General features: G+C 37.3%; 1 protein-coding gene across 3 annotated transcripts; it reads right to left on the reverse strand.

The window, feature by feature from the left end:
* Positions 1–1,589: 1,589 nt before the first annotated feature.
* Positions 1,590–10,110, reverse strand: LOC126762276 (fibroblast growth factor receptor homolog 1). 3 transcript variants are annotated; one of them, XM_050478929.1, is made up of 3 exons: positions 10,004–10,110; positions 2,674–5,798; positions 1,590–2,605 (listed from the first exon to the last, which is right to left on the reverse strand). In XM_050478929.1, exons 2-3 carry the CDS (start codon positions 5,533–5,535, stop codon positions 2,027–2,029), a joined length of 3,441 nt encoding a protein of 1,146 aa, XP_050334886.1. In that variant the 5' UTR covers positions 5,536–5,798; positions 10,004–10,110; the 3' UTR covers positions 1,590–2,026. The 3 variants fall into 3 exon arrangements, with proteins under 3 accessions (XP_050334886.1, XP_050334884.1, XP_050334885.1); XM_050478927.1 differs by having other exon boundaries at positions 2,674–5,852; XM_050478928.1 differs by lacking the exon at positions 10,004–10,110 and having other exon boundaries at positions 2,674–6,180.
* Between the last annotated feature and the right edge of the window lie 1,654 nt (positions 10,111–11,764).

Raw genomic sequence — 11,764 nt, forward strand, 5'->3', positions numbered from 1 at the left:
TCACTGTTGACAGTCATAACTTTGAAGTTGTAGATAATTTCGTCTATCTTGGAACCAGCATTAACACCACCAACAATGTCAGCCTCGAAATCCAACGCAGAATAACTCTGGCCAACAGGTGCTACTTCGGACTGAGTACGCAATTGAGAAGTAAAGTCCACTCTCGATGAACAAAAACCAAATTCTGTAAGTCACTCATTATTCCCTTCCCGCTATATGGTGGAGAGGCATGGACGACGGCAACATCTGATAAGTCGACGTTACGAGTTTTCGAGAGAAAAGTTCTGCAGAAGATTTATGGTCCTTTGTGCATTGTCCACGCCGAATACCGTATTCGATGAAACGATGAGCTGTATGAGATATACGACGACATTGACAAAGTTCAGCGAATTAAAAGACAGCGGCTATACTGGCTAGGTCATGTTGTCCGAATTTACGAAAACACTCCAGCTCTGAAAGTACCCGCCGGGGGAAGCAGAGGTAGAGAAAGGCCTCCACTTCGTTGGAAAGACCAGGTGTAGAAGGACCTGGCTTCACTTAGATTCTCCAATTGGCTGTAACCGCGAAAACGGTGTCTACGCCATTAAAGAAGAAGAAGGAGTGTGTCTTCGTGCGAAACTTACGTCTTCTGATACTTAGCTATATCCGTCGCGCTCAGCGAGGGCCGAGTGTGTTAAAAGTTGCGATTAGATGCTTTGCCACACCAAAATTCTGGACAGCAGTTTCTGAAAATGGGATAAAACAAAAGCAAATAGAGAAGCGCCAACGCGATGAACGTGTGGTTATTAAAACTTTATGACTGTGCTAATTACCATTTATGTAAATGAAACCAGAAATAGAAACATTCACACGTGCACATCTTCTACTATAGTCGATGAGACAGACAAACAAACCTACAATGTAGTATCAATGCAGACAAATTGTCTGGCGGTGCTTGAACCTCAGCGCTATCCGACTACAACAGCCAGACAGTCAGGAAGTCCAAACTCATAATACAAATCGGTGTTGAAAGTTGGAGGTCAGGTAAGGTGAATGCTTTTGTGTATGTACTCTCTTATGCAATTAGCATATGCGTATGTGCGTACACACGTATGGATGTAAAGATGTCCATATTTTCGCAATAAACATACGTACAAGAGTGATCCAATGAATTTTTAGCTTCTAAAAGAAAGCGAAAATGTTGGGAAAACTTAGAGTTATTTTTCGACATACATAATTTCCTTTTAAGTCCGATACACTTGACACAGTGATTCTACAACTTTTTAAAACCATCTAAAAAATTTGGGGTTTCAAGGTCACTAAAATGGTGTCATGTTGGAAGAGCGCTTTTTTGTCGACAAATGGTTGGTTTTTCTTTAATTTAGCTTCGAATAAGGTCAATAAGTTCAGAATAGTAAACGTTTGCCGGTGAAGTATACTGTCGGCACATCAAGAACCGCCGTGCGACCACGTTGAAACTTTAAAAGTTCCTTGATTTCACCTTCCAAAAACTACATGTGATATTTTTCTTGGAGTGTTTTTTTGTTTCTTTCCGACTCCGACTTTTACACGACTTTAGGTGTCTATCAAGAAGTAGTTCCCAAAAACAATTTTCGTGTTTAACTATTTTATATTCTCAGTCGATAAATTATAGTTTGTTAAAGTAAGTTTGATGTATTGGGCATTCATAAAACTAATTATAACAAGAGCTTAAGCTTACAAACAGTACTCAAATGGCACTTTAATACATAACTATGTATAATCTCACAATAAAACAATATGCTCATAATTCGTAAAGCCGCTTACGGCGCAACTTAAATATAAATCTCTTCAATAATTTAATAGATAGCAAATTATCCATGTTTTTTGGTAAATTGTGTTTTTGAATATTTCGTTGTACAAACAAAAACAGTATTTTTGTAGAAATTGTAAAAAGTAAGCTTAAAAATTACACAAATAATTACCGGTTACGTAAAATGCGTGTATGCAAATAAACAACTACAAATATGGTTCCTATCATACATATACTTAAATTACTTAATTGTAATTAATTACACTTGTAGGTGTACTGATAGCGTAAAAGGGACGTTTCTTGAAAAGTCTCCGGTTCGGATTCATCGTCGCTCGACGATGGTGGCGTCTCCAAGATGGGCATGGACAGATCCAAGTACTCCTCATTAGTGGCATGATTTGATGCCAACTGGAGTATTTTGTCCAAATTCTCGACAATCTCGCCAAATGTCGGCCGTACGTTGGCGTCAAAATGCCAGCACTGTCGCATTAGCATATATATATTCAGTGAACAACGTGCTGGTTTCTCCATGCGCTGACCAGTAATTAGATAGCTGTAGAGCTCCTCTGCAGACATTATACTGGGATAAGGCTGATCACCAAATGTCATAATCTCCCACAATAGTACACCGAAAGACCACACGTCCGACTGCGAATCGTAAAACTTGTCTTGTAGTGACTCTGGTGCCATCCACTTGATGGGTAAACGGCCATTTGTATTCTTTCTGTAGTACTCTGTGTCTTGTATGTCACGAGCCAGACCGAAATCGGCTATCTTCATGACATAGTCATCACTCACAAGCACATTACGAGCTGCCAAATCACGGTGAATGCACTGTGAGAATATTAATGAAATAAATTATAAAATTATTTTTAGTTTAGCTAATAAACGCCATAACTTACCCTACGCGAAGCGAGATATTCCATGCCACGTGCAATTTGAAATGCAAAGGATACCAAATTTTTCTCTGTAAGCTGAGGCATGTCTTCTAAGCCTTCACTGCTGCGTGGTAAGCTCGGACTGCCTACAAACAATGGCCTATTCTTTTTCAAAAAGTCCTTTAAATTTCCATGAGGCGCGAATTCCACAATGACCCATAGCGGACCATTTTGTGTACAACACCCCAGCAAATTAATGATGTTTATATGCTTGCCGATCATTTTCATTACTTCCATTTCCCTCACCAAGCTCGCCATATCGGCATCGGTGTGCTCATCTTTTACCATTTTCACGGCAACTATGCTCGCCGAATTGTTGGCGGTGCGTGGCAAGTTGCACGCTTCTGCCATTACTACACGTCCGAAGGCGCCCTCGCCCAGGGTCGAGCCTAGATTTAGTTGTGTACGTGGTATTTCCCAGTTGGAGTCGAGCGGAAATTCGTACTCATTGAATGCTTGTGAGGGATCCAAATTCGATGCTTGAAAAGTGGTACGTTGTTTTTCAATTTTAATTACCGGCATTTGTAGATCGCAGGAGCTGCCTTCTGAAGAAGATGGTTTATATATAATAACTTTTTTTGTCCATTGATGAACAGTTTCGATACGATGTTTTAGCAACTTCTCATGTTTCAATTTACGTAAAACATAAATTATAAAGACGGAGCCAAAAAGGAAAAGCAACACAATCACTATGGCGGCTACTGTCGTCCAAGCGGGATGCGCACGCCACAGCATGTACACTTCACGACTGGGTAGTTTGTCGACAACATGCAGATACCCACTTTTCACGGCCTCACCCAGAGCATTGCCAGCCACACATGTGTACCAGCCTTCGTCCGCGTGTGTAACATTTGTCAACCGCAGAATGTTCGGTCGATCGGGATCACCTTGGAGCTTGATGAAATCCTCTGAAGACGGCTGATGAACGTTGGTATTGGTATTGGCTTTATTGAAAATACGTTCTAAATTTTCAATTCTTTCGTTATTATGTTTATACTTTATCCAATATATATGTGGTTCCAGATCCGATACGATGCGACATTCAAAATGTGTGCTACTGTTGGTTAGAACAGTTTGATTTTGTGGAAACTTATCACTGTGGATGGGGCGAGAACGTAGACGATCCATTATAGTCAATTTTGTCGTATGCTCTATGCAGCCCAAATTATTGCAAACAGTGCATTTATAGACTCCTGAGTCTTCGGCAATGACTTCGTCCATTTGCATCGACCACTTTTTGTATGTAACTTTACCAATGTGACGCATAATTTCAGTGAAATTTGCATCCCCTGCTCTCCGTGTCCACGTTATGTTAGGCAATGGATTACCAATTGCGGGACAGAGCAGTTGTATTGTCGAGCCCGCTGGCTTATGCAAAGCTGGAAATAGTTTGTCGGCTTTTTTGAAGCGTGGCGGACTTTCCTCAACTGCCTCCGGATCATCATTAGTATCATTGACATCCCTATTGTTCACCAAAGAATCAATCGCCGTTACAAGTTTTTCATTTTCTTTCTTCGGTACTGCGTTCCCTGAGTCCTCCATAGAATGGGCTGCATGCTTATCTGAAAATGCTAGTTTGGTTTTAAGTGTCACGGTAGCGCTTTTCTGCTCTAAGACTTCTAAATAAGCTGTGGCCATGGCGTTCCCAGCTTCATTCGTAGCTATGCAGGTGTAAAACCCTTCATCCTCCATCTTTGCTTGAAATATATTTAAAACGTTCGGATTATCTACATTACTTGACAACTCAATTACATTTGGATTATTTGTAAAGTTTGCAATAAGCTCTTCCGTGTTAAGCCGTTTCTGGTGTTTGATCCAGCGGATCTGCACAGTGGTTGGAGACTCAACTTGACACTCGAACTGTGCGCTACCAGTGACCACAACCGTTCGATTGCTTGGCTTATTATTTTTTATGATTGGACTGGCTGATCGCAGTTGTGGTCTCAAAATCTGCAACCGTATATTATGCTCAATAGAACCGAATTTATTATTGATTTTACAGGTATATATGCCGGAGTCGGCTGTGGTTAGGTGATCAATAAAAAGTGACCACTTCTTTAATCTAAAACGCAATGGCGTGAGATTCATTCTTGTGGCATCATGAAACCAAGTAATGACCGGCAATGGATTGCCTAAAGCGGGACAGCTCAGTTGCACGAAACTTCCAATTGGCTGTTGTATACTATCCAGAAGTTTATCACTTTGTTGAAACTGAGGCGGACCCGGACTCGGAAGATGTATAATTTTCAATGCGGTGGAGTTGACATTTTTCGTGTCTTCCGACTGTAATTCGCCTTCAGCAATTTCTTCCGCAGAATCGGGCTCATTTCGATCTAATCGTAAACGCGCCTCCATATCATCTTCCACTTTGCTAAAGTCAGCTATATCTTCCTCCATTAGATTAGTAGACGTTGATGACTCCTGCTCACTGACACTCAATGCGACACTAACGTATTTAGGGCCAAGCGACACTTGTTCCGCCTGACAACTATATAAGCCGGCATCTTTCTTCTGTACCCCCCTCAACACCAGCAAACGATTACCGCTGACGAATTCATCATCTCTGTACCACTTAATGGCGCCCTTAAGTAAACACATTAGACGCACATCTTTGTTTGGCGAAACCATACTTTCGGTGTGTGTAACGCTGGGGCTAAGGGTGACATTGACCACCTCAGCGCTGCGTTTCACCTGCACTGCTTGGCTGCCAATTAAACTTTTGGCCATTGCCAAATAAAGCGGAGAGGCAGAGATAGTGATCACGAACAGCAACCAACACAAATTAGGCGGCCTGCCAAATATTGCTTTCAGTCTGATTTTGGACATCTTTGGATCGTTGAATTTGGCGTTTTGAATGGCGGATTATATAAAGACCTGGCGAATACGCATTCCAATTCTCGTTGTGTCTGCGACTAACGAGCGTTCAGTATTTAGTGCACCTGCTGATTTACTTATGTTTATTTGAGACAAGCTATAACTTTTCCTGTCCTTTGAGCACGCTTTTAATGATTAAAATTTATTGCACCAAAAGGCTTGCTGTTACTTATCATGCGTTGACTATTTTCTTAACTAAATATTGAATATTGCTGCTAAGTAATTAAACGTCGTTGTCTGTGTTATTCTCAATGCTCAAGTGGTGAGCGCTGAAAATTATTATTGGTGATAATTGCTACAGCTCCCCTCAGCAATGCACATACACTGCTCCTTCAACAGTTTTAAATTCACTGTTTCAGTTTGAGCCATCGCTTGACCACTGACTTATTTACATACGGCTCTAAACGAGAGTATAAGCAGCGGAGAGACAGAGTTAGGCGATATGAAGTCACTACGCAAACTATGGGGAGCGCAACAGGCGAATCGAATTAAAAGGAAAAGATTGAAAATAAAAAACTATGTGCATTGATTTCATAATGAGTTTTCTCTTTTTTGCTTTGGTTTTTGTCTTTATAAAACGTTGTTTTTATTTTTCGTTTGAATATTTCAATCACGCGAGCACTTGCGCGACGCGTCGCCTAACTTGGTTAACAGCAATGGGCTATCATGCTAAGTACGCACACGTCTAGCGCGTACTTAAGTGTGTGTGCGCGTGTGTTGGTTAGCCGTGCGGACGGAAGATCCCACTTTAGCCACTGTGCGTATTTAACTGCGCGAATCGAATCACACTGCTTGACGGAGTTTTTTACTTAAGCGCATAAGATTGGATTACGAAAGCGCCAAGAATAACAACAACAACAACAACACAAACGTATACAAAAATTTGAAGAATGTGAATCAAGTAACAGTTATAATCGCACTTATTTTCCAGTTGTTCTGTCCCTTTTTATTTTGAAGCTTTATTAAGGCCGAACTTGAACTAAAATATTCTCGTAGACTCCCACCGAGGTGAAAAAAAATATTTTGCATTTCGTAAAACGTCATTCTGCGTCTCTCAAAGTCAGAATACGGTTGTGTAATTTAATATGGACAGGTGTATATTTTCAGAAATAATTTCTGGTCTTGCTCTTTATTAAATTGATATGGGAAAGCGTAAGCACTGCGCACCCAAAAACTTTTGAGCATATTGAAAATTCAGTCAAACTAAGAAGTTCATACAGAAAAGTAGCAAATTTACTTCAAGTTTCCAAAAAACGATTGAAGAAGCAGTTAAAAGAATTTCCCAGATTTAAATATGTGGCAGGAAGCCCAAAATAATACTGTCTTTCATTTATTTCTTCAAAACGAATTAAAGCTGATTTGAATATTAAAGTTTACCCATCAACTATCTGCAAAGTGCTTACAAAGGAAAATATCAAGACCCGAAGCTCAAGAAAAGTTGTCAGAAAAGTACACGTAGCGAAAGCTAAAGTTTTCTAAAAACATTTACACCAGCTTAAAGAGAAACGTGTGGCGAAATAAAATACATTTTTTTTTAACTCTGATGGAGGTTTTCATCAAGTATGAAGACCGCCAAATTCAACTTATAACCATAAATACACGAAAAAGACCGTTCAACATGCAGACAAAAACATAATAATCGTTTTCATACAACGATCTGGAAACGCTCCATAGGATACAGGGCGCCGGAAGACAACCAATACTTCAAAAATGTATCTTACAGTGGTAACTTATTCAGAATTCATGGAACACAGTTCCGCTTTGTTCTGTCAAAACTTATGTAGTTGATTCTATGGCGCAGTGGTCAGTTTTAAACAATCATGAATGTACCAAAAAGTAAAAGCTTCGTTAATTGTAGGCTACTGTCCTTCTTATTTTTCACATGACTGTGTGTCAATTTTGTATTTCGCCCACATTTTCAATTTTTTCGAAGAACGAATAAAAAAAAAACGAATGTGCCTAACATCTCCTACAAGGTACATCCTCCTGTTGGTGTTGTTGTAAAGCACTTTATTATTTTTTCTCCTTCTACTTTTATAGAAATACATAAACGTACGTGTATAATTGGAGTCTATGCCGTATATAGAATTGTTGTTGTTGTTATTATTGCGCCTTTTTAAAACTTTGGTTGCTACTGATTTGATAGTAATCTTGTTGACTTGTTGAAGAATGTAAATGCTTCAAGCAGTTAATGAAATTTATATAAGAGAATAATTACTACAATGCAGTTTGAGACATGCCACCATAGCAGTGAGCGGCGAAATGGTGAAATGCTTGTATGTGAAATGTGAGCTTTAATGTAATGTGGTGACATTCACAGGTGCGCACAAATATATACAAATGTATATAATGTTTACAACTTTGACATGTGTGTATTGCAAATTTCACCTAATTCAAACTGTCAACTGTATTTCAATCATTTCCGCTTGACCATGAAGAATTTTCATTTTGTTTTAGTTTATTTGTAAGGGCAAAAAGTCATTTGTTTTTTGTGCGGAAGTGGTTAGCGCTTTATTGCTCTACAACAAGCTGTTTTGAATATTTTTCACTCTCTCTTACCAATTTAACGGTTCTGGTTCCAATTTCATACCGAAATTGTCAAAATATTTCATTCTTGACCACAACATTTTTCCGAATGGGCCTCTAATAAGCCGTTCTTATTATGTGTGGGCGTTTTTAGGAAAGGGCTAATGGTGAGGGAGTCGAACAGTTATACAGTTTGCAATATTTTCAGTTGATTGGGAGCGTTTTCGATTAAAATTTTTAGATATAGTAAACATAAAAAATTCAATTTGGACTAAATGAGTAAATCAATTCTGGTTCGGGTCGAGATTCTTGTTTTTATATACACCTCAATTAAACTAATATAATAGCCAAAGATTCTAACGTCAAAAATTAAGTTGATTAATCAACAGTAGAATGGAGCCTTATGGACAAACCAATGGCTTAGTTTGATTGTACCTAATCTTTTGGAAGATTTTGCTTTCTTACAATGTAGCGAGAGTTCCAATATTCTAATAAAATTTTGCCCTTCCACTAAATTATTTTACTCATCAAAAGTGAAACAAGATAAGTGGAGAAGATAAATAAAGTGGTAACTTGCAAATTAGATAGAACATTCGAATCAGTAGCAGCCATGTCAAGCAGCGGGACACAACACATCGTACGGTATACTAATATATTGCAGTACAGTGGATCAAAGCAGGATCAATAGAAGGCATCAATCGGGTATATCTGAACAGATAAGTTGCCGGTTGAAACAAATTATTCAAAGAAAGTCATTTGTAAGAAGTGATATTTAATTTGCGAATAAACACCTTTTAATCCTATTATGAACCAAATTTTAACAGGAGTTATGTATCATACGTATAATATGAAACTCCACCTAAAGGAATCATAAAATGTGCAAAAAATAAATGCAAAACTGTTATGAAATATGTATTTGGCTGCATAGCTTTTCTGGATCACTTGTATATAGCAAGGTACAATAGCTGTATACATAACGGAATATTGACATTAAAATACAAAAAGTTCTGGTTTTCGGTGATCCTTGTTATTGCTTTCCACAAAAAATATAAGTGTATGACATTTATTTTCTAAAAAGTATTTAACCTAAAAATTTTCCCAAAATTAGTTGAGTTGCATAAATAAATTGTGTTCCACAATCTATCAGCAATTTTAATTAGTTTTTTTTTAAATTAATCTTTGGTTTTTTATTTAATGGTAAGAGGAAAGCATTCTACAGAGTCAAGGTGCAACTAATAAAAACTATAAAAAAACAAAAGTTCATAATTGATCCAATTCCTTGAATTGACGAAAGAGTACATCCATTTCAGCCGATTCCAATATAGTAAAAAGCATGTGTTCCCTGACTCAGCAGCGAAATACATTTCGGTCAGATTTTTATTTATAATATCTACTTTATTTTTGTTCCAATGATATAAGATATACTCGTATAAGAGTATCAATGCAAATTTTCACAAAGTCCCGGTAAAAATATATTGGAAGACTTATTTCTGTTTTTATTTTAAGTTCGCACGCTGTTTAAAATTTTGTAGTGTTGTTATTGGATCACGTACGGTTTTAAATTTTTAACACGCTCTAAAGGATCTTAAAAAAATATTTATTTTATTTTTCTTTTTTATTTTGCAAAAGATCGTAAATCTTTGCCAAGCACATTTTATTGCCATTTCGCACACACAGGTTAAGAACACCCAAAAAATTCACGGATTATGGAATAGTGTCGTAAATATCACCAATATATTTTTTGTGTTATGGTCTACCGTCGAACAAAACACCGAATCAAACGTTCTCAGCCGCTTCCGCAAACAGTTTCCGCTTCACGAACGCGTACCACCCGTGGCGAAGGTGAGCGCCACGTCGTCAACTACACGTCATGTATATACTTATATACACATACCATAAGAACTAGCCAAGTACACACCCGAACCAAAAATTAATCACCGCTAACAATTCACCTTAACGATTAGTGAGCATTCGAATCGACAATTCGTGTCTGAACGTTGCTAGTGCTGAAACTCGACTGATCGCTCAATATGAGTTACAAGAGAGTTGAAACAACAAACGTTTGATATTCCTATAAATCGTATGAAACCCATTGTTGGAATAGCAAAAAAAGTAAAGAAAAATGCAATGCAACATCTAAAAACAGTAACCAAAAACAGAAATCCACGAACGCTTTTGGCAGCATAAAGCACTTGTTGTTGATAGTTATAAAATAACAACAAACGCTTCAATGGTGACGCTATTGGCTGTTACCACGCTTCAATACAACTACTCCCACAGCAGACGTCGTTCGCTCTCGGCCGGAAAAACTCACACAAACGCAAGTGCAAACATACGAGTGTGCGCTTAGATGCATTATGATCCTTAAGAATTTGTGATTCCAAGCACATACATACATATGTATGTATATTTTCGTCTGATTTGAAATATGTTGGCTCTGCGAGGATTTTATTATTCTTGTGCGTGTTATTTTTTTATTAAAGGGCGGCTGATGCTTGAGTGGATCTTTATTTCTAGTTCGGCTTGAGTATATGATCCGCCAAGGTAAACATAGTTCATTTCTTAATTCAGTTAATACTCTGCAACTTTGATTGAAATTAATTGCTGGGATTGTCTAATTTAGCTTTGCTTAGTTTTAACCTAAAACAGAATTGTAAACAATATTTTTTAATGTAATGCTGATCAAATTCGAAGATCTTTTCTTCACTTTTAAGAGTAATTTGTGAACACGAATGCAGAAACTCTGGAGCAAATGCTTCTGCAAGAAGGAATCGATCAATCCCTTAGCACGATCCTAGATGATATATTGTGAAGAGGTGAGAGCACAATAAGCCTCACTCCTAGTTCTAAGTGTGTATAATTATGCTTGCTAAAATAATAAATAATTAGTTTATTTACGAAAGTCATTGGAATCACCATTTCAAATTGTTAAATCCTTAAAATGACATAATTATAACTTGAATTCCGAAACACTCAATTGCCAATGCCGCCAATATGTATTAAGATGTTCAATTAAGCTCACAAGAAAAGAATTCGATTACTTTTTTCCAACTTCCAAAATAAATGATTAAAGTTAGACCTTTATAGGACTCTAGACTGGCCTCGGCTTTTAAGTAACATAAACTTTTGTGTTATTATACCATTGTAATGTTTCTATTTGAAAATTATGAGTATAAATAATGAAATGAATAATAGTAATGGAAAGGTTTGAAAATTTTACTAAATTAAAAATAAAATTTAACCTAAAACATTAATAAAGATGAAATTATGAGAACTTTTTAAACTTAATATAATTTTCGATATTTTGTTTCGTTTTAAGCCGATTAAAAAAGACTAATTCAAGCAGATTGAGGAGCTACCAAATTGGAAAGGTTTCGCTAACAGCGATATTATCACGAAGGTGCAGTTCAAAAACAATGAAAATACGTTTTACACAAAGCCATTATACTGCTGTACATACATATGTATGTATGTGTGAATATGCATCATCAAAATATTTGATATTTTCCGAACATTGCAAAGACAATAAATGTAAATTTTCATATGTACATATGTATGTACATATATACTTTATACGGGTACGTTGGCTGTGCTCTATGCAATTTGTAATTTTTTATGCTTTATCTTTGCTATCACTGCGCCTTTTGTCTTCTTA

Source organism: Bactrocera neohumeralis, chromosome 6 (assembly GCF_024586455.1).
Source record: "Bactrocera neohumeralis isolate Rockhampton chromosome 6, APGP_CSIRO_Bneo_wtdbg2-racon-allhic-juicebox.fasta_v2, whole genome shotgun sequence".
In the NCBI taxonomy this organism is placed as follows: domain Eukaryota; kingdom Metazoa; phylum Arthropoda; class Insecta; order Diptera; family Tephritidae; genus Bactrocera; species Bactrocera neohumeralis.

Bases quoted from the DNA above. Each gene is read 5' to 3' on its own strand.
- LOC126762276 (XM_050478929.1), bottom strand. From the start codon at position 5,535: ATGTCCAAAATCAGACTGAAAGCAATATTTGGCAGGCCGCCTAATTTG. The intron at 2,606-2,673 runs GTAAGTTATGGC...ATATTCTCACAG, and splicing joins AATATCTCGCTTCGCGTAGG to TGCATTCACCGTGATTTGGC.